This window comes from Ambystoma mexicanum, chromosome 3q, assembly GCF_040938575.1.
Source record: "Ambystoma mexicanum isolate Mex_15411 chromosome 3q, UKY_AmexF1_1, whole genome shotgun sequence".
NCBI classification, from domain to species: Eukaryota; Metazoa; Chordata; class Amphibia; order Caudata; family Ambystomatidae; genus Ambystoma; species Ambystoma mexicanum.
Window position 1 is genome coordinate 899,607,487 of NC_090926.1, and position 20,073 is coordinate 899,627,559.

A 20,073-nucleotide genomic window follows, 5' to 3' on the forward strand; every position below is an offset into this window, starting at 1 on the left:
GGGGGCCTGGTGGAGGCTGCCCCTGGTGGCTGGGGGGTGGGGGTGATAGGGGACATGAGTGGGGGCCTGGTGGAGGCTGCCCCTGGTGGCTGGGGGGTGGGGGTGCAGGGAGACATGAGTTGGACATGCGTGGGGGCCTGGTGGAGGCTGCCCCTGGTGGCTGGGGGGTGGGGGTGATAGGGGACATGAGTGGGGGCCTGGTGGAGGCTGCCCCTGCACTGCTGGGGGGTGGCGGTGGTGGTAGACATGGGGGGGCCTGGTGGAGGCTGCCCCTGCACTGCTGGGGGGTGGCGGTGGTGGTAGACATGAGTGGGTGCCCGGTGGAGGCTGCCCCTGGTGTCTGCGGGGTGGGGGTGATAGGGGACATGAGTGGGGGCCTGGTGGAGGCTGCCCCTGGTGTTTGGGGGGTGATGGGAGACATGAGTGGGGGCCTGGTGGAGGCTGCCCCTGCACTGCTGGGGGGTGGGGGTGATAGGGGACATGAGTGGGGGCCTGGTGGAGGCTGCTCCTGGTGGCTGGGGGGTGGGGGTGATGGGAGACATGAGTGGGGGCCTGGTGGAGGCTGCCCCTGCACTGCTGGGGGGTGGCGGTGGTGGTAGACATGGGTGGGTGCCTGGTGGAGGCTGCCCCTGCACTGCTGGGGGGTGGGGGTGATGGGAAACATGAGTGGGGGCCTGGTGGAGGCTGCCCCTGCACTGCTGGGGGGTGGGGGTGATGGGAGACATGGGTGGGGGCCTGGTGGAGGCTGCCCCTGCACTGCTGGGGGGTGGGAGTGATGGGTGACATGAGTGAGGGCCTGGTGGAGGCTGCCCTTGGTGGCTGGTGGGTGGGGGTGATGGGAGACATGGGTGGGGGCCTGGTGGAGGCTGCCCCTGCACTGCTTGGGGGTGGGGGTGATGGGAGACATGAGTGGGGGCCTGGTGGAGGCTGCCCCTGCACTGCTGGGGGGTGGCGGTGGTGGTAGACATGGGTGGGGGCCTGGTGGAGGCTGCCCCTGGTGGCAGGGGGGTGGGGGTGATGGGAGACATGAGTGGGGGCCTGGTGAAGGCCCCCCTGGTGGCTGGGGGGTGGAGGTGCAGGGAGACATGAGTTGGACATGAGTGGGGGCCTGGTGGAGGCTGTCCCTGGTGGCTGGGGGGTGGGGGTGCAGGGAGACATGAGTTGGACATGAGTGGGGGCCTGGTGGAGGCTGCCCCTGATGGCTGGGGGGTGGGGGTGCAGGGAGACATGAGTTGGACATGTGTGAGGCCTGGTGGCGGCTGCGCCTGGTGGCTGGGGGTGGGGGTGATGGGAGACATGAGTGGGGGCCTGGTGGAGGCTGCCCCTGGTGGTTGGGGGGTGGGGGTGCAGGGAGACATAGGTTGGACATGAGTGGGGGCCTGGTGGAGGCTGCCCCTGGTGGCTGAGGGGTGGGGGTGCAGGGAGACATGAGTTGGACATGAGTGGGGGCCTGGTGGAGGCTGCCCCTGGTGGCTGGGGGTGGGGGTGATAGGGGACATGAGTGGGGGCCTGGTGGAGGCTGCCCCTGGTGGCTGGGGGGTGGGGGTGATGGGAGACATGAGTGGGGGCCTGGTGGAGGCTGCCCCTGGTGGTTGGGGGGTGGAGGTGCAGGGAGACATGAGTTGGACATGAGTGGGGGCCTGGTGGAGGCTGCCCCTGGTGGCTGGGGGTGGGGGTGCAGGGAGACATGAGTTGGACATGAGTGGGGGCCTGGTGGAGGCTGCCCCTGATGGCTGGGGGGTGGGGGTGCAGGGAGACATGAGTTGGACATGTGTGGGGGCCTGGTGGAGGCTGCCCCTGGTGGCTGGGGGTGGGGGTGATGGGAGACATGAGTGGGGGCCTGGTGGAGGCTGCCCCTGGTGGTTGGGGGTTGGGGGTGCAGGGAGACATGAGTTGGACATGAGTGGGGGCTTGGTGGAGGCTGCCCCTGCACTGCTGGGGGGTGGGGGTGATGGGAGACATGAGTGGGGGCCTGGTGGAGGCTGCCCCTGCACTGCTGGGGGGTGGCAGTGGTGGTAGACATGGGTGGGAGCCTGGTGAAGGCTGCCCCTGGTGGCTGGGGGGTGGGGGTGCAGGGAGACATGAGTTGGACATGAGTGGGGGCCTGGTGGAGGCTGCCCCTGCACTGCTGGGGGGTGGCGGTGGTGGTAGATATGGGTGGGGGCCTCGTGGAGGCTGCCCATGCACTGCTGGGGGGTGGGGTGATGGGAGACATGAGTGGGGGCCTGGTGGAGGCTGCCCCTGCACTGCTGGGGGGTGGGGGTGATGGGAGACATGGGTGGGGGCCTGGTGGAGGCTGCCCCTGCACTGCTGGGGGGTGGCGGTGGTGGTAGACATGGGTGGGGGCCTGGTGGTGGCTGCCCCTGCACTGCTAGGGGGTGGCGGTGGTGGTAGACATGAGTGGGGGCCTGGTGGAGGCTGCCCCTGGAGGCTGGGGGTGGGAGTGATAGGGGACATGAGTGGGGGCCTGGTGGAGGCTGCCCCTGGTGGCTGGGGGGTGGAGGTGCAGGGAGACATGAGTTGGACATGAGTGGGGGCCTGGTGGAGGCTGCCCCTGCACTGCTGGGGGGTGGCGGTGGTGGTAGACATGGGTGGGGGCCTGGTGGAGGCTGCCCCTGGTGGCTGGGGGGTGGAGGTGCAGGGAGACATGAGTTGGACATGAGTGGAGGCATGGTGGAGGCTGCCCCTGCACTGCTGGGGGGTGGTGGTGGTGGTAGACATGGGTGGGGGCCTGGTGGAGGCTGCCCCTGCACTGCTGGGGGGTGGGGGTGATGGGAGACATGAGTGGGGGCTTGGTGGAGGCTGCCCCTGCACTGCTAGGGGATGGGGGGGATGGGAGACATGGGTGGGGGCCTGGTGGAGGCTGCCCCTGCACTGCTGGGGGGTGGGGGTGATGGGAGACATGAGTGGGGGCCTGGTGGAGGCTGCCCCTGCACTGCTGGAGGGTGGCGGTGGTGGTAGACATGGGTGGGGGCCTGGTGGAGGCTGCCCCTGCACTGCTGGGGGGTGGCGGTGGTGGTAGACATGAGTGGGGGCCTGGTGGAGGCTGCCCCTGGTGGCTGGGGGGTGGGGGTGATAGGGGACATGAGTGGGGGCTTGGTAGAGGCTGCCCCTGGTGGCTGGGGGGTGGAGGTGCAGGGAGACATGAGTTGGACATGAGTGGGGGCCTGGTGGAGGCTGCCCCTGCACTGCTGGGGGGTGGGGGTGATGGGAGACATGGGTGGGGGCCTGGTGGAGGCTGCCCCTGGTGGCTGGGGGTGCAGGGGGACATGCGTTGGTGGGCAGTAGTGCAAGGTGACATGTGGGTTGGCTGGGGGGCATGGCCATGGTGGATGGGGTGCCTGCAGGACATGTGCAGGGTAGGCCCCTGTGGTGTGGGCCACCTGCAGGGGCCGTGGAGGGTGTAGAGGGAACACCTGAAAGGACCCAAACGTGCAATTCTCGTGTGGTGCTCCCCGCGCACCCCTGTAATACACGTACCCTGATGGAATCGCGTATGATACTTCCCGTGTACCCCTGGAATACACGTACCCTGCTGTTTTTGCATGTGATACTTCCCGCGTACCCCTGGAATACACGTACCCTGATGGGATTGCGTGTGATACTTCCCGCGCACCCCTGAAATACACGTACCCTGCTGTTTTTGCGTGTGATACTTCCCGCGCACCCCTGAAATACACGTACCCTGCTGTTTTTGCATGTGGTGCTTCCCGCGCACCCCTGGAATACACGTACCCTGATGGAATCGCGTGTGATACTTCCCGCGCACCCCTGAGATACACGTACCCTTCTGCTTTTGCGTGTGATACTTCCCGTGCACCCCTGGAATACACGTACCCTGCTGTTTTTGCGTGTGATACTTCCCGCGCACCCCTGGAATACATGTACCCTGCTGTTTTGCGTGTGATACTTCCCGCTCACACCTGGAATACACGTACCCTGCTGCTTTTGCGTGTGTTACTTCCCACGCACCCCTGATGCACACGTACACAGGACAATCGCGCGTGGAACTTCCTGCGAACCACTGAAATACACGTTCCCCGCTTGGCGTTTGCTGTTTGCCAGCCCTGTGAACTGGTCCAGGGTTGGCGCAGCCCTTTGCGATTATTTGGGGATTTTGAAGGCTTTTCCTTGCACAAGGGCGTTCTTGGGGGCGTAACTGGCGCTGCTGCAGGGTCGCTGCGCCACGGCTGGTTTTGGATGCAAAAATCCATGAATACGCTGTGCGCGGAAATCGATTTTAGCGCACGCGGCTGGCGCAGACATTCGCACGGGCACGCTGTGCGCCAGCCGCGAGGGCCACTTTTGTGCGAATTTCTATGAATTACCCTGTAAACCTTTCATCTTCAGTACAGGCGATATTTGGATTAGAACTAAATCAAAATGAAATGATTATTCTCTTTCTTTTTTTTCTGGATTCTTCTAAAATCGTGTTTAGAAAGCGGACATAGTGAAGATTTCTTTCTTTGTTCCACCCTGAAGAAATGTGGTCCATCGTCTTCGGTTGGAAGTTGGGTTGCTGAAGATAGATACATGTCTCTGACACAAAACTTTGTGTCAGTCAGGGCTGGGCAGGAGATGATAATATGCTGTAGAGTTAGGAGCTTGTTTTCTTGTTTGCAGAATCTGCAGAAGGCTGTGTTCTTTGATACGAGTTTCCTAGTTGACCGTAGTTCTCAAGTTGGTATCAAATTTAGCCAGAAGCGTAAAAACGTGTCTCTGACATGAGCAGATGGGAAGCATTGTAGATATGATGGGAGGCAGTTTAGTGGATGAGTATCAAATGTGAATTCTTGGTTGAGTTTGAATTTCGCTTTGGCCTTAATAGTCGCTATCCAGTCGCTTTGGGCAATTTTTGGTGTTGTTGCTTTTTCTGGATGTAGAGTTAGCAATTCTGTTGAAATATTTGCCGAAATTCTGTTGGTTCCATATGTTATTTCCAAGTCATCCGAGTAGTTGCTTGTATTGTAGATTCTTTTCCTTGGAATATGTGTAGCGCTGGGGTATGGAGATCGGTGGTAATTTTCCAGAATAAATCTAGTTTTCTCCAAGTGTAAAGTGATTTCAGCGATTGGAGTCCCCGTTCATATCTAAGGCAGGCTATTGAGAAAGACCGAGGTAACGACAGAACTTTCCTCCAAAACAGGCCTTCTAGATGCAGCCATATTGTTCCGTCCATGTTGATCATAGATTCGCTTCCGTAAGGGAGGATTGTTACAACGTTTTGCCTATAAAATGTTATAATAGGCTACACTGAAAATGTCCCATATTTTTGATGTAAGAAACGGCCTTGGTGGGCTAATGATAGGGTTTTCGTTAGCAAATGGCTGCTCCAGTCGGTTTCTGTGGGTGATTGGTTCACCCAGATCCCTAGATATTTAACAGTTGTAACTTGGGCGAGTGGTTGATCATTCAGGAACATTGTTTTCGTTTTCTGTTTTGTCTTATGGGTCGGAGCTAGCAGCATCACTTTCGATTTTTGAGTATTTATTTCTAGATTATTTGTCTTCATATAGGCCTCTAATTTTAACAGGGCTGTTTGGAGTCCTCTTGGAGTTTGTGAGCACAAAACAATGTCATCTGCATACATAATGCATGGGATAGTTCTTGCATTTATCTTTGGTGGATTCACCCAGTAATTATCTTTATGAGGCTTGTATCTGATTAGAATCACGCAGCCTCCCCGCAAGAGAGCAACAGGGCAGTAATATTGTGTCTTCTGAGGTTTGTGAATATGTTAAGATTCACATGCTATGCATAGATTAGCAAACAGTACCTGAGAAGGTAGTGGGCGAGGAGCCGGAACAGTAAAGAATAGAACATTGTTGCCTACAGACATTTACTGTGTGTAAAGCTCTTTCTCCACTACTTTAAGGCTATAGAAAGAAAAAGAGAGTAGTTCAATGGATTGGTTGGCATAGAACTTTGAAATATATTTTGGAGAAAAGTGAGGGTGAGTCCTTAAAACCACCTTGTACTTGTGAAAGGATACAAATGATTCTGTAACAGAAAGAGCCTGTAATTCACTTACTCGTCTAACAGAAGTAACTGCTACTAGAAAAATCAGCTTTGTACTTTTATATGTTGCTTAATGCATAGGTTCAATGGAGGCACCCATGAACTTTTGCAGAACTGTGTTGAGGTCCCACTCAGGGCATGGGTGTGCAACTGAGGGGCGGATACGCATAACCACTTTCATGAAAGACTTCACTACTACTTTTTGGGTGCACCATTCCTCAAAATGTTACCATTTGTTGAAATAACAGTGGGCCTCATCACGGGTTTGGCGGTAACCCTTAAATCCGGCGGTCGCGCTATTACCGCCGGATTTAAGGGTCTGCCAAATCAGGGCTTCGGCGGATTTCTCCCCAGCTCTGAGCTGGGGGGAAATCCGCCAAAAATGTGTGCTATTACCGCCGGTGGGAAATCCACCGGCGGTAAGAGCACGAAAATTCCCCATTGAGCCCAATGGGGAATGGGGCATTCCCGAATGGGCTCAGTGGGGAATGGGGAATTCCATTACCGCCAAACCCGTGATCCGGCGCTAATAGCACCGGGGGGTTTGGCAGTAGGGCTAATACCGCCGGCGTTACCGCCCAACTCGTGATGAGGCCCAGTGTCTAGTAATGTTGGGTTTTCTGACCTCATTTAGTATCTCCATGCATCTTGTTGGAAGTTGTGAACTGCCATATTCTATGATTTCAGGAGTGATGCTGGGGTGTGTTTATTGTCAGGGTTGCTGTGCTAGTAAGTTGTGTACTACCTGTAGTTTCATGGGTGGCTAAATTACCATCCTTGTGGGATGGGGCAACCATGTTTGTCTTGTCCACATTGGGGCAATTAGTATTGTATGTTTGATGAATAGATTGTGGACTCTTTTACAAAGTAGAAGTGTCGGGACAAAAGCATATGCAAACATCCTTGACCGGTTCATCCATAGTACGTTCCCTAGCGACCACTTGCCTGGGTGCCTGGATGCAAAGCTGGGGCATTTGGCGTTCTGGGTTGTTGCAAACAGATCCAACATTGTATGTCCCCAAATTCTGAATATCTGTTTGAGTGTGTGTGTACTGATCTCCCACTCGAGGTTGTTGATTTTGTAGAAGCATCATGCTTAGATTTTCTGATAGAAAGTTGCAATATCCTGGAACATGTTGTGCCTGGAACTAAATCTCTCTCTTGATGCATCAGTGCCATACGTTCAGTGATAGGATAGATAGTGGTTTAGAAGGTGGTCCCCGCTGCTTGTATATGAACAACAACAGTGGTGTCCGCATTTACCAACATGCTGCTGTTTAGTCTTGAAAATGGTATAGTGCAATTTGTATGGCCAGGCATTCCAACACGTTATGTGTTCTTTTACCTCCTTTTTTGTCCATGTTCCTTGCACAGTGTCCTCCTGGTAGTATGCCTCACAGCACAGCAGTGAGGCATCTGTAGTCCATGTTACTTGTACTGGTGGTTGCCTGAATGGTCTTGCCTTTAAGATGTTTGTTTTTGTCCACCAATGCAGAGCTCTCACCACGTCTTTTGAAATAACCACAAGATCATTCCATTTGCCAGATACTTGGGGGCCACTTGGGGCCACTGACGTGACAGCCACTGCTGGAGGGTGCACATGCTTAAGCATTCATGTGGTACTATGTAGATGCAAGATGCCATCATGCCCAGGGGCTTCATGACCTTTTTTACTGATATTTGAGTGCGGGCCTTGTAGCAAGGTTGCCAGAATTGCAAGCACTCTTTCTTGAGATGGGTATGCTAACGCCAGTTCAATTTCTAAGGTGGCACCCAGAAACTGTTTATTTTGCGTTGGCACTAGGCTTGATTTTGTTTCATTGATTGAGAAACTCACTCTGGGCCTCATCACGAGTCTGGCGGTAACCCTTAAATGCGGCAGTAGCGCTATTACCGCCGCATTTAAGGGTCCGCCAGATCATGACCTTGGCGGATTTCCCCCCAGCTCTGAGCTGGGGGTAAATCCGTGGCAAATTTGCCGATTTTCAGTGCGTTTACCACCGGCAGAGAATCCGCCGGCGGTAATAGCGTATATTTTCCCCATTGGGCCCAGGGGGGAATGAGGAATTCCCGAATGGGCCCAATGGGGAATGGGCAATAACCGTTCAGCCAAACCCATGATCCGGCGCTAATAGCACCAAGCGGTTTGGCGGTAGGGCAATTAGCGCCAGCGCTAATAGCGCCAGCGTTACTGCCCAACTCGTGATGAGGCCACTGTTGTGTGTGTGTTCTTTAGACAACCTTTTAGTGTTTCCCCTGTTATGAGCCAGTTTTATAAACTGGGGCAGACAGGAGTATTTTGGCGGCTGTGGTGCGCTGCCACTACCGCATGCACCTTGGTTAATATACAAGGTGCCGATGCTATTCCAAAAGGTAGTACCACAAACTGGTAGTGATGTTTTTCTAAAATATGAAAATATGCATCTTTCCTTTCTAGTGTTGTGATGTAAATGCCCCTCTTGTGTAGTGGGATGACCACTTGAAATGTAGTAATTCTGAACTTTTGCAGTTTCACATATTTGTTTGATGGTCTTTGATATAACACTGTCTCTTTGTTTCTTCTTTCTTGGGTACTTGAAAATAAAGTGAGCCCTTGTTTACCTGGAACTGAGGAACAAGTGTGATGGCGTTCTTTAGGCGCAGAGCCTGGACTCTCTTTTCTAGCTGTTCTTTATGTTCTCCTGGCATCGTTCTGTCTTGTTGTGTACAGCGTTTGAATTAACTCCATGCAGTAACCCTGGGCTACTGTGTCAGGCGCCCACTGATCTGATGTTATACCCCCATGCGTGGTTGACTGTTGTTATGCGTCGTCCTACCAGAGATGTGTGGGAGAGGACCTGTATTTGGGAATCATTGTTTTGAGGAGGGGTATGCCCCTTGTGAGGTTTGTCCTTTTCCTCTAGGTTTTCCTCTGCGTGGGTGTTTTGTGGAGGGCAGAGAACGTGAATTGTTGAGGCTGAGACCCTGAGTACCAACTCAAACACCTATGGGTCTGCTAGGTGGCCGATTGCACATACGGGGTGGCCCAAAAGGACTGCCTATCTGCTGGTGAAACTCTTTTTTCACCAGCAGATAGGCAGTCCTGATATTTGCCTGATATTTGCCGTACAGTTTTTAGTGTGACCTGAACTTGTTTGGATCTTTCTAGAGCGACGTGGACTGCCTGGCCAAACTACTGTGAATCTTACTGTGTACCTTCCACTGGTTAGTCTAAGCGTGTTGCCTGAGCTTCTGACTTAAATCCAGTCCCTCTTAACCAGGCATTATGCTTGATGGCAGCTCCCCTGCTATTTTGCACAATGCGGTCTCTGCTGCGCCCAGACTATTTTTGCGGCGTTGGCTATTTTGACTTCTGCAATACTTGGGGGTTGTTTTCCCAATTCCTCCATGCCGTGTGATCGTGACCGGTTGTATGTGGACATGAGAGCAGTTGCATTTGCAGTTCATGCGCTACATGCTGAGGAAGTTGCTGCCTTCCTGCCAAAGGCTTCTATATATCTGCTTTTTGCCTGGTTGGCATTCGGTGACTACCATGGGAACATTTGCTCTCGTATGGGCAGTGGCCACCACTGGCGAGCCATGAGCCAACTGGCCGCTGATGTAAATGGGATCAGAAATAGACGGTTTATATGTTCTTCTTCCATCGTCGTCACTGGCTTTGGTTTAATTAAAGAGGGGGGTATTTTCTTTTTAACTGAAGGCAGTGGAGGAATGCACTACATCCTCATCAGGGTCCTCAGTGAGGACTCCAAAAGGTTGTTGAGCTCTACAAAGCAAGTCAGTGTCCTGAAAATGATCCCCCGTAGGGAGCCTGGGGGTTCTTCTTTACCCGGATGCACCATGCCGGTCATGGTAACCTTGGTGGGAGTCTGAATTACCTGTATCACCTTGATACTCATTAACTGAGTATGAGTCATCCTGACTGTTAGGCTGTACCTCATGCCTGAGTTTCTTTTTAGGTGGCTCTTCCCGAGGCAGCTGAGCTTGGCTATTGCTAGTGTTCTCGTGTTATTCCATAAATTAGACCACTCTTTATGGCATTGGGGAGCAGCCCCAGGCGCCAATGAAAACGAAAGTTGGGGTGTTGGTGCCTCGGCCTTCAAAATCATATTCCCAATCTTCTTCAGAGTCTGATATACCAACTAAAGCTTTCAGCTGCACTGACGCAGACAGTGGGGGTCATTACGACCCGGGCGCAAAGGGATACAGGGCACCGGTAATGACACCGGTGCCGGTAATCCCTTTGCGCCCTATTCCGAGGTCCCTTTACAGGGACCTCCCTTAACGCCTGGTTTTAGAAGGCGTTAAGGACGGGACCCGCAAAGAGATATCGGGGTCAATAACGGTACCGTAATTTATGGTACCGTTATTGCCGCCTTCCCCCTTCCCATTGAGCCCTATGGGGTCTCAAATGGGAATGGGGAATGGCATTTCAAATGGGGACTTACCGGTCCCGCAAAGGGCGGAATGGACCAGTAAGTCCCCATACCGCCACGCTGGTGGAGGTACCGGTATTGGTGCTAGTCATGGCACTAATAGCGCCATGACTAGCAACAACCTCGGAATGAGGGCCAGTGTGTGTTTTTCTACCTTAACTGGTTTGAAACGTGGGGTGGAAGAGGCATGCGTTTGGAAACCCTCTTTTCAGTATGGTTATGTTTATGAGCACTAGGTTTGTCTTTTTTTGGAGTCGAGGCCTACAGCCTGTGACGTTATTGTATTCTTTGTGTGCATCTCCCAAGGGGAATTTAGAATGACACAGGGGAACATTTAAATGGTGTATTTTCCATTGCGGCTTCAGGGTTTCGACACAGCCTTACTATAGGTATGGGCAAGGTTAATAGGCATTCTGTAAGAGTGCTAGAAATTATAAATGAATGTTCCCCCACTCTACGACATCGATGCTGATGCAGTCACTTCTAATCAATGTCAATTGTCAGCCTCACAGTAATTGAAAACTGCGTTCTTGCGTTGAATGGCACCGAAAAGTTCTTCTCTGTTGTGAAGCTGATGACAATCAATGGCAGAAAAAAACAATCCGAGGACCTCGACCCATGAAGGATTGTGGGACCCTGTACATGTAGAAGAGGGATACTGTGGCCCTCATTACGACCCTGGCGGAAAGGGGTTTACGCCGGCGTAAACCATGGCGCCCCTTTCCGCCTGAGTACGAGTTCCCTTAGCGCCATGGTGATTTTAACGCCTGCTTTTAGCAGGCGTTAAAATCCATGGCGCTAAGGGACCTTGTTGTTAATTACGCCACCGTAATTTACGGTGGCGTAATTAACGCCTTCCCCACTCCCATTATACCCTATGGGGCAGAAATGGGAATGGGGAAGGGTAAATGGGGATTGGGGACTTACCGCCCCGCCAAGGTCGGAATGGGGCGGTAAGTCCGCCAACCACCATGACGGAGTTGGCAGCTTAGCGCCATGGACCATGGTGCAAATAGCACCATGGATCTCCGCTAAGGTCGTAATGAGGGCCTGTGACAGGAACGCCCCTGTAGATGTCCTGTTTTTCGAATTCAAAAAGCTATGCAATACTCAGAGCCAACCACTAGAGGGTGGACTATGCATAGCATGTGAATCTAAGCAGATTCCTGACCCCATATATGTAGATTCAACTGAGTGAGGATGACTATGAGTGAGGCCATATGTTTGTTGAACACATCACACATACTGATGCATGGATATATTTGATCCTAATCTAGGTTGTGCTACGTAAACTAGGCAACATGACCAACAAGTCTTAAGTGTATGATATGATATAGCATTTATAACGCGCCTATACAGAAGTGTTACAAGGCGTGACGAGGCAAGGGAGGGGGAACAGAGGGAAGACCGAGACAACGATCTTACTAGGCCAGGTAACATTGAGATCGTGCAAGTGCAGGGGAGGTGGGGAAGGGGAAAAGTGTGAGGGGTAAAGAGGGAGGGGAAGTACAGTACATAGGATAACAGTAAATAAATAGAATCAATAAATAGGAGCAATAAATAAGAATTGCAGCCAGCTGGTGGCAGGTACGAGGGTAAGTAAGTGCAGAAATAAGGTGTCAAGGGCTGGTAGGGGGCTGTAGGGATACAGAAACAGCCCCAGAGGTCAAGGGTTGCCAGGAGGGGCAGTGCAGGTGTGCAACTGGCGGGGAGGGGACATGAGCCCGAGAACAGAGGGTAGCCAGGTCACTGGTGCAGTTTCAGCCAGGTGTTCAGCAGGGGAGACGAGGAGAGAAGGCAGAAGCAAAGAGGAAGGTATTGAGCTGCTTCCCGAACCAGTGATGGATCTCCTCAATTTTCAGAGAGGCTGTTCCTGAGGAAGGCCCCAGATGAAGAAAGAGATCTACCACCAACACGTTGCTTGGAGAACCGACTGACCCTAAGGGAGTTGGAGGTGGATGAGCAAAGAGCTTGAGAAGGAAGATATTTAGGAAGAGAGAGTTGAAGGTATTGAGGCCCCAGGCTGCAGTAGTCCTTGTGGACAATGCAGAGGGTTTTGAACTTAATGCTTGAAGCCATTGGGAGCCAATGGACGGATTTCAATCCTGGAGAGATACGATTTCTTGGCTTGAGGCCAAGGACAAGTCTTGCAGTCCTGTTCTGGATGAGTTGCAGAGGGCGGAGAGTACAGGCAGGCAGATTTGTAAAGAGGCTGTTTCAGTAGTCCAGCCTTTGAAGAGAACCAGAGTTCTGGAGACAGTGAGCTTTTGGGGGAAGGAGAGGAAAGGAAGAATACCTCTAAGGACGTGCAGCTGGTCAGTGGTGGAAATGGAAAAGAATTGGTGGGGGATGCCACAAGGGCCGGGGCGGGGGTGGTGTTTGGAGAGGTGGTGCCCGAGGAGGCGAGGTTTAAGGGGCGGAGCTGGCAGTTGACCTCCGATCAAAGGAAATGTCCAAAATAATAGTATAAAATTGTGCGATTTCTTTCATGCTGCTTCTTTTCCAAACTATATATCAATTCCACTTTAAACAACTTCCATAGGACTGGTGATGAGTTACTTCACTATGCGGATAATAGTTTTGCCCAGTGTTGCTGAGTAAATATTCTTTAAAATGCACAATGTGCATCCCATTTCATAAAAAAACCTCCCCCTTGGGTACTATTCAAACAGGGTGAAGAATTCTGTTCGCCATAAGCAACGGTTTATTTTACTTGAACCCCACCTTGCACAACTCCTGCAGCTCCCCTCTGAAAGCAGTTGGGTGGCTGCCTTGTGTGAGATAGTTCCAATGTTAATAGGGGTATTTGTTTATTCATGCAATGTTGTCGGATACCTGTATATTTATTTAATGTTTGTCGGATACAGGTATCCAACAAACATTGAATAAATAAATAAATAATCCGGGTCCATGTATCCAACAAACATTGCATACATAAATAAACCGGGCCGTGGCTGAGGACTGTAACTTCCTCTGGTGACCCCTTTCATGGGGTCACCAGAGGAAGGTACAGTTTGCTCGTGGGCACTTCGCCTCCCACCCCCAGCACTGACTCTGGCCCGATCCTGAGATCTGGCTACACATCTGGTGCCCAATCTCAGATCCGGGGAGAGCCGGCCCAATCTCCAGTGCTGCAGCTGGTAGTGTGACTTCTTAGAGATGTCAGAGATGTGAGGAGAGAAGGAGAGTGTGGAGTCGAAGATGACCGCAAGGTTTTTAGCCTCACAGGTTGGAGCAAGAGGAGGGCCAATATAGTACAGCCCCAGTATGCATAAAATGGATTTCAGAGGTTGGCTAAAACTGTGAATATGTTATGTTGCATTTTTTTGTAAACAAACATGACGTGTCATGAACATGTTTCACAAAAGTATTTTGATTGTGATTAACAAAAGTGTGCATCAGTTCATGGATATGTCAGCCAGTGGGCCACCTCAAAAGTAAGTACCTAGTTGGGGAAGGGTGGGAATCAGAATAATGCACTACTGGCAGGTAATAAATAAGGCATTGTGTGCTGTGTTCAAGCCTTTATGACCGAGAGTGGCTGACGCCTGCATTCATCATCTGCGCAGGCATTTTCCTCACTGCAACTCTTATCATACACATAGGTGGGAATGGTGTGTCGCATGGATGTGTGAACTAGCATGGCTATGAGGGTCTTTTAAATTGCTCGGATCTCCTTGTGCAAACAGTGATGTTTCAGGGGTAACGGGAAGGAAGCCCAGCCTGTTTAACTGGTTGGTTCGCAAAACTGAATACTGTCACAACAGAATGCCTGCATCCGCCTGGCTCGGCACATTCTTCTTGGGTTTCTAGGGCCCTCTGCTGCACCCTATTTCCACACAGATGGTTGCAATAGAGAAATGAGGGAGCTGCTTCACCAGTAGAACTGCACCTTCTGGCGCAGATCTTGGCAGATTCTGTTTAAGATAACTTCTCCAAGATGTAGCTAAGGTGTGATTTGCAGCACGCCGCATGTACAGTCTGCCGCACAGGCAGACACAGCAGGATTTGAATAGATGGAAAACAGATCCAGGATGATTAAGACGCTGCTTTTGGCATTCTTTCTGGATGGGGATGGGGAAGAACAGGACTGGGCCGTATGTAGGGGGCATTTGGAATCATGCTTGCGGCTGCCAGGCAGTGAAGCTGTTTGTGTTGCAGGAGTTCATGGCAGACTTTGACCTCCTGAATAAATACTTTGCTTTGGTAGTATATAGATCCATGGTTTTGTTTACCGGGTCATAGGTCGTTTCCATCCATGGTACTGGCGATTTTATGCTAGAATATATGTTTGCTGATTATGATGTGTAATGTAAAGGTAAACGTAGCATTTGCTCCGATATATTATGATGAATTATTTCAACACACAGTTTGTCAGTGACATGGTTAAGACTAAAAACCAAAAGCAGCCTCTCCAAGTTCCATGACATCATTCAGTTCCCTGCCTACCCCCCACCACCCTCAGTACCCCCAGTCACAGAGAGATGGTTTAAAGCAGACACAGTACTTACTTAAAACGCTGACTGTAGACTCTGACGTCAGCTGCACATTGACTGGCATGACATATTCAATGGTAAAACAACGACCGTGTTCCTCACCTGTAGACAGAAGAGCAAATAGAGGCGTTTTTATTAGGTTTGCAGACATGACTAGTGCAGCACAATATGATAAAGCATCTTACAGCAGGGCTATTACTACACAATGAGGATTGCATCAATCAGTCGTGCGCAACCACCTTCCCACCCACATCAATGGCAACTGCCTACAGCTCATCCTCCGACCTCTCATCCTCTCGCCACTCATCTTCTCTCTCTATAGACCACTCCCCCTCTGCTCACTCACTCGTTCACTTCACAATGCCTGTCTCCTCACTCCCCACCATCACCCATCACCAATAGAAAGTTGAACCTGAATCTATGGCCCCATGCTAGTACTAGGTTAAGTCTTCCATCCAAACCCTCTCCCCTCCACTAACCACGTCCATTGAACTTAGTCCTTGAAGAGTTCAACACTGGAATGGCCAATTCTGCTGATTGCAATCTGCTTGCACCTCTGCCCTTTGCTGCGCTTGCCATCAACCTTGGATCTCTCCAGCCAAAGAAGACAGCCACGCGTATTGACACACTCACTACACAACTCTTCTTGTAGCCTACAAAGTCCCTGTGTTTCTCTCACCATTGCTCTTCACTCTGCTAAATCCATCTACTATACTGCTGTGATACTCTCATCCATGTAAACTCTCCATATAATCATTAATGAATTAGAATTGTTTTTTTATAATGCGCTTAATACCGATGAGGTTTCTAAGGATGACCCGGGATGTGTTGCTCTGCGTCATCTTGCTTCCAGGACGAGTGCGTTGCCACTGATTAATACTACGTGTGCCTCCATGACCCTGCAAGCTGTGCTCTCTCTCCTTAGCAATTGCTCGCCATGCTTTGCTCCCGCTGCCAATGTCTTTGCCTCCTACTTCTCTCCACTATCACTAAAACTGAAACTCCATCTAACCTCTTATGCTTCATTCTCCCAACTGTCTGACACCTCTCCCTTTCACTTGCTAGCTTCCCTCCACCTCCTCAACTGAACCCATCTCCCTCTCTGCCAACCCCACCTGTGCCCCTATTAACCCCTTTGCACCACAAACTATTAATCAACTTGCACCCAACACATCGCCCTACCGCAGAAAGCTTTCTAACCTCTCCTTCTCCTGTGGATTCTTTCCCACCTGCTACAAACTAGCAACTGCCATCCCAAAGTAAAAAAGCAAATCCACTTGTGATCCTAAAACCTCTGCTTCTCTTGGCTGGTCTCTCTCCTCCCCGATCACTCTGTCTTCAAACATATAGCAAAATAGCTAGAAGCCTACACGCACTGTGATCCCCTAGAATGAGGCTCCCAGAGCAAACACTCTACTGAAACTGCTCTCCCTCATGTACCCAGCTCTCTTACCACTGCTCATCGCTCTCTTACCTCTCTTGCATCCTCACACTTCTTGGCCTCTCTGTGGATTTGATACTGTGGACCACCTGACCTATCCACACACACTCTCCTTCCTCCAGTCTCTCTAATCATTCCTTCTCTACCTCCTGGAATTCTAGCACCACGGCCCCCACACCGCTCCCAATGGGAGTTCCCCAAGTCTCAGCACCCAGGCCACTCCTCTTGACTTCATAGATCTCCTCTGTTGGCAAACCTATTGTATCCTTTGGCTTTCAATGCCACAAGCTTGCTGATCATACCCAAATCTTTTAAAATCTTCTTCCATCCCATCCTTCACCACTGCTCTTTGTCGTCACATCACAAACTGCCTGACGATCATCTGCTGGACGGCCCTGCGCTGCCTGACTCTCCACTCCAGTATAATCTCCCAGCCTCCATTGTTAACCCCACCCTCACTACCCCTACCTTATTCCTGCTCAATCACCTCACTCCATCATCCAAGGGCTGCAACTTTGGGGTCCTCTTCGTTCAATGATCTAAGACTCTAAAAATGTATAAAGGCTTCTGCAACAGCCACTTGGAGAAATCTACTCAATATAGAGAAAATTCGTCCTCCACCTCTCCTACCTTTCAGCCAAAGCCCCCGTCCTTAGTGGAATAAACTACTGCTCAAGCCTATTCTTTGGTCTCCCCCTCTCTACTCCTACTCTCCTCTTGAAGTTCTAAACCTTGCCACTCACACCCCCTTAACCTTGCTGAAATCCACCCTCCACCACTTTGCATTACCACAGTCAGTGTGGTTATCCATTCAAAATAACTCTCTCTTCACATCCCTTCCCTTCTTCTTTACATATATCCATGGTCTTGCCGCCTGCTATCTTGCCAGCTGCATCAGTCTCGACTCCCCCTCTTGCACTCTACAAGTCTTTCTCGTGTCAACCTCTATGTTCCCCTCCTCCCTGTGTGCCCCGTCCCGCTGAACCTCATGCTTACTACAAGTACCTCTCCACTGTCCTCAAAGACAACTCAACAGTAGACGTATATAAGACCAGACTCAAACTCCACCGCTAGCCAGCGAAGCAAGCTACTAGCTGACGCGCAGCCCTCCACCTCTGAGCGTGCCACACCCCCTATGAATAAGAATCTGCACTCCAGCTCTCAATCCACCTACACACTGCATGTATATCTCTTCTTGGTTTTTGTCTCTGGAATAGGTCCAGGATCACCACCCCAACTGGTAATGGCACAAGTTTGCCACCCCATCATGGCCTAATTACTCAATCATAATTCATCCACACTATTTTAAAGGCATCCCATTCAAGGAATACCTATTTAGTTTTCTGTATTCCTATGCAACTCGTTTCTGTGATAAATGACATCTTTTTCACTAACTACATACAAATACACTAGAATGGGTTAACACAGGTCTATTATTTTGTCTGAGGGTAGACAGACAGATGACCTAAAGGAATCAATGACCAAAGACCAGACTTTATGGGGCATTTAAACTGTTGAGGATACCAGTGGTAAGGAGAAAATGGGCAATAAAGAAATGATTTATATATATATATATATATATATATATATATATATATATATATATATATATATATATATTATATATATATATATATATATTCTGTTGCGAAATACCAAAAGACTTGCAATTTGGCAGGTGTTGGAAGCTATGCTGCCTTAACTCTGAGCCCTCCTGTTGCACATACCAAGAGCAAAATGATGACATTACAGATGACATCAACCAATCAAATGTTGCACCCTGATGTTGAATATGATGTGACTTATGGCGTCATGTGTCACATCAATGACATTCCTGATGTCACCATTGAAATCAAATATGGCATCAAGGATGACAATTCTTACATATATAAGATCACTTATGAAATCACTGGAAAGGTATTTCCCACTTTGTCATATGTCTTGCAAGAGAGCAAGGCACTTTTTCAAGAATATACTGTTGGTGCAAATATGCTGCACATGAACACAGATGTAATAAACCCTGTCAGCAGGGTGCAAAATGTACACTGGAAACGAGACCTTGGCCAGCGATATTGGTCTCGTGGCAGGTAAGACATGGTGTGCTGTCTGCAAGTACAGAATTGAGGTGGTGAGCGAGTTTCGTATGGCTGGCAAGTAGCTTGCAACTTCCACTTTGCCCCCTGCTGTCAGTCTGTCATGTATACTGAATATAAGATGCAAAGTATCTTTTCAGCATTAAAAGTAATTATTGAATACCTTATAGAAAGTAGCGCATGTTCAAAGTAATCTACAGGTTCATATACATTAATATATGTTTAACCAGTAGCATACCTTATCTTCCTTTGTAGTGTTAAGATTGTGTCCTCGAAATACGTAATTATATTTAAGTGTGATATTTGGCAGCAAATTACCCTAGGGAATTTTTCTTGCAGGTAAAAAAAAAAGGAATCCTGTCAAGGACCCAGAATTAACAATTTCTAATTAAAACGTGCCTAAAATAAACATATTCTTTAATGGAAAAAAAACGAACAGGGTAATTCATAGAAATTCGCACAAAAGTGGCGCACGCGGCTGGCGCACAGTGTCCCCGTGCGATACACTGCGCCAGCCGAGTGCGAAAAAATCCTTTTCATCGCACAGCGTATTCATGGATTTTAGCCTCCGAAACCAGCCGTGGCGCAGAGTGGCGCAGCGACCCTGCAGCAGCGCCAGTTACGCCCTTGCGCAAGGAAAAGCCTTCAAAATCCCCAAATCATCGCAAAGGGCTGCGCTAACCCTGGACCAGTTCACAGGACTGTCAAACAGCAAACGCCAAGCGGGGAACGTGTATTTCAGTGGTTCGCGGGAAGTTTCACATGCGATTTTCCTGGGTACGTGTACATCAGGGGTGCGTGGGAAGTAACACACGCGATTCCATCATGGCACGTGTATTCCAGGGGTTCGCGGGAACTATCACATGCAAAAACAGCAGGGCACGTGCATTTCAGGGGTGCGCGGGAAGTATCACACGCGATTCCATCAGGGTACGTGTATTCCAGGGGTGCGCGGGAAGTATCACACGCAAAAGCAGCAGGGCACGTGTATTTCAGGGGTGCGCGGGAAGTATCACACGCAATTCCATCAGGGCACGTGTATTCCAGGGGTGCGCGGGAAGTATCACACGCAAAAGCAGCAGGGTACGTGTATTCCAGGGGTGCGCGGGAAGTATCACACGCAAAAGCAGCAGGGTACGTGTATTTCAGGGGTGCGCAGGAAGTATCACACGCAATTCCATCAGGGTACGTGTATTCCAGGGGTGCGCGGGGAGCACCACACGTGAATTGCACATGTGGGTCCTCCCAGGTGTTCCCTCTACACCCTCCACGGCCCCTGCAGGTGGCCCACACCACAGGGGCCTACCCTGCACATGTCCCGCAGGCACCCCATCCACCATGGGCATGCCCACCAGCCAACCCACATGTCACCTTGCACTACTGCCCACCAACGCATGTCCCCCTGCACCCCCAGCCCCCAGGGGCACCCTCCACCAGGCCCCACACATGTCCCCCATCACCCCCACTCCCCAGCATCCAGGGGCACCCTCCACCAGGCCCCCACCCATGTCTCCCATCACCCCCACCCCCCAGCATCCAGGGGCACGCTCCACCAGGCCCTCACTCATGTCCCCCATCACCCCCACCCC

The 20,073-nt window shown here is 51.0% G+C and overlaps 1 protein-coding gene across 2 annotated transcripts in view; it reads right to left on the minus strand.

The window, feature by feature from the left end:
- CACNG5 (calcium voltage-gated channel auxiliary subunit gamma 5) overlaps window positions 1–20,073 on the minus strand; it is a 589,250-nt gene that overhangs the window by 290,143 nt on the left and 279,034 nt on the right. For both annotated transcript variants that reach the window (XM_069655046.1, XM_069655047.1), the window contains exon 3: window positions 14,966–15,052. In XM_069655046.1, the coding sequence (XP_069511147.1) occupies window positions 14,966–15,052 (87 nt within the window). The remainder of the gene's footprint in view (window positions 1–14,965; window positions 15,053–20,073) is intronic.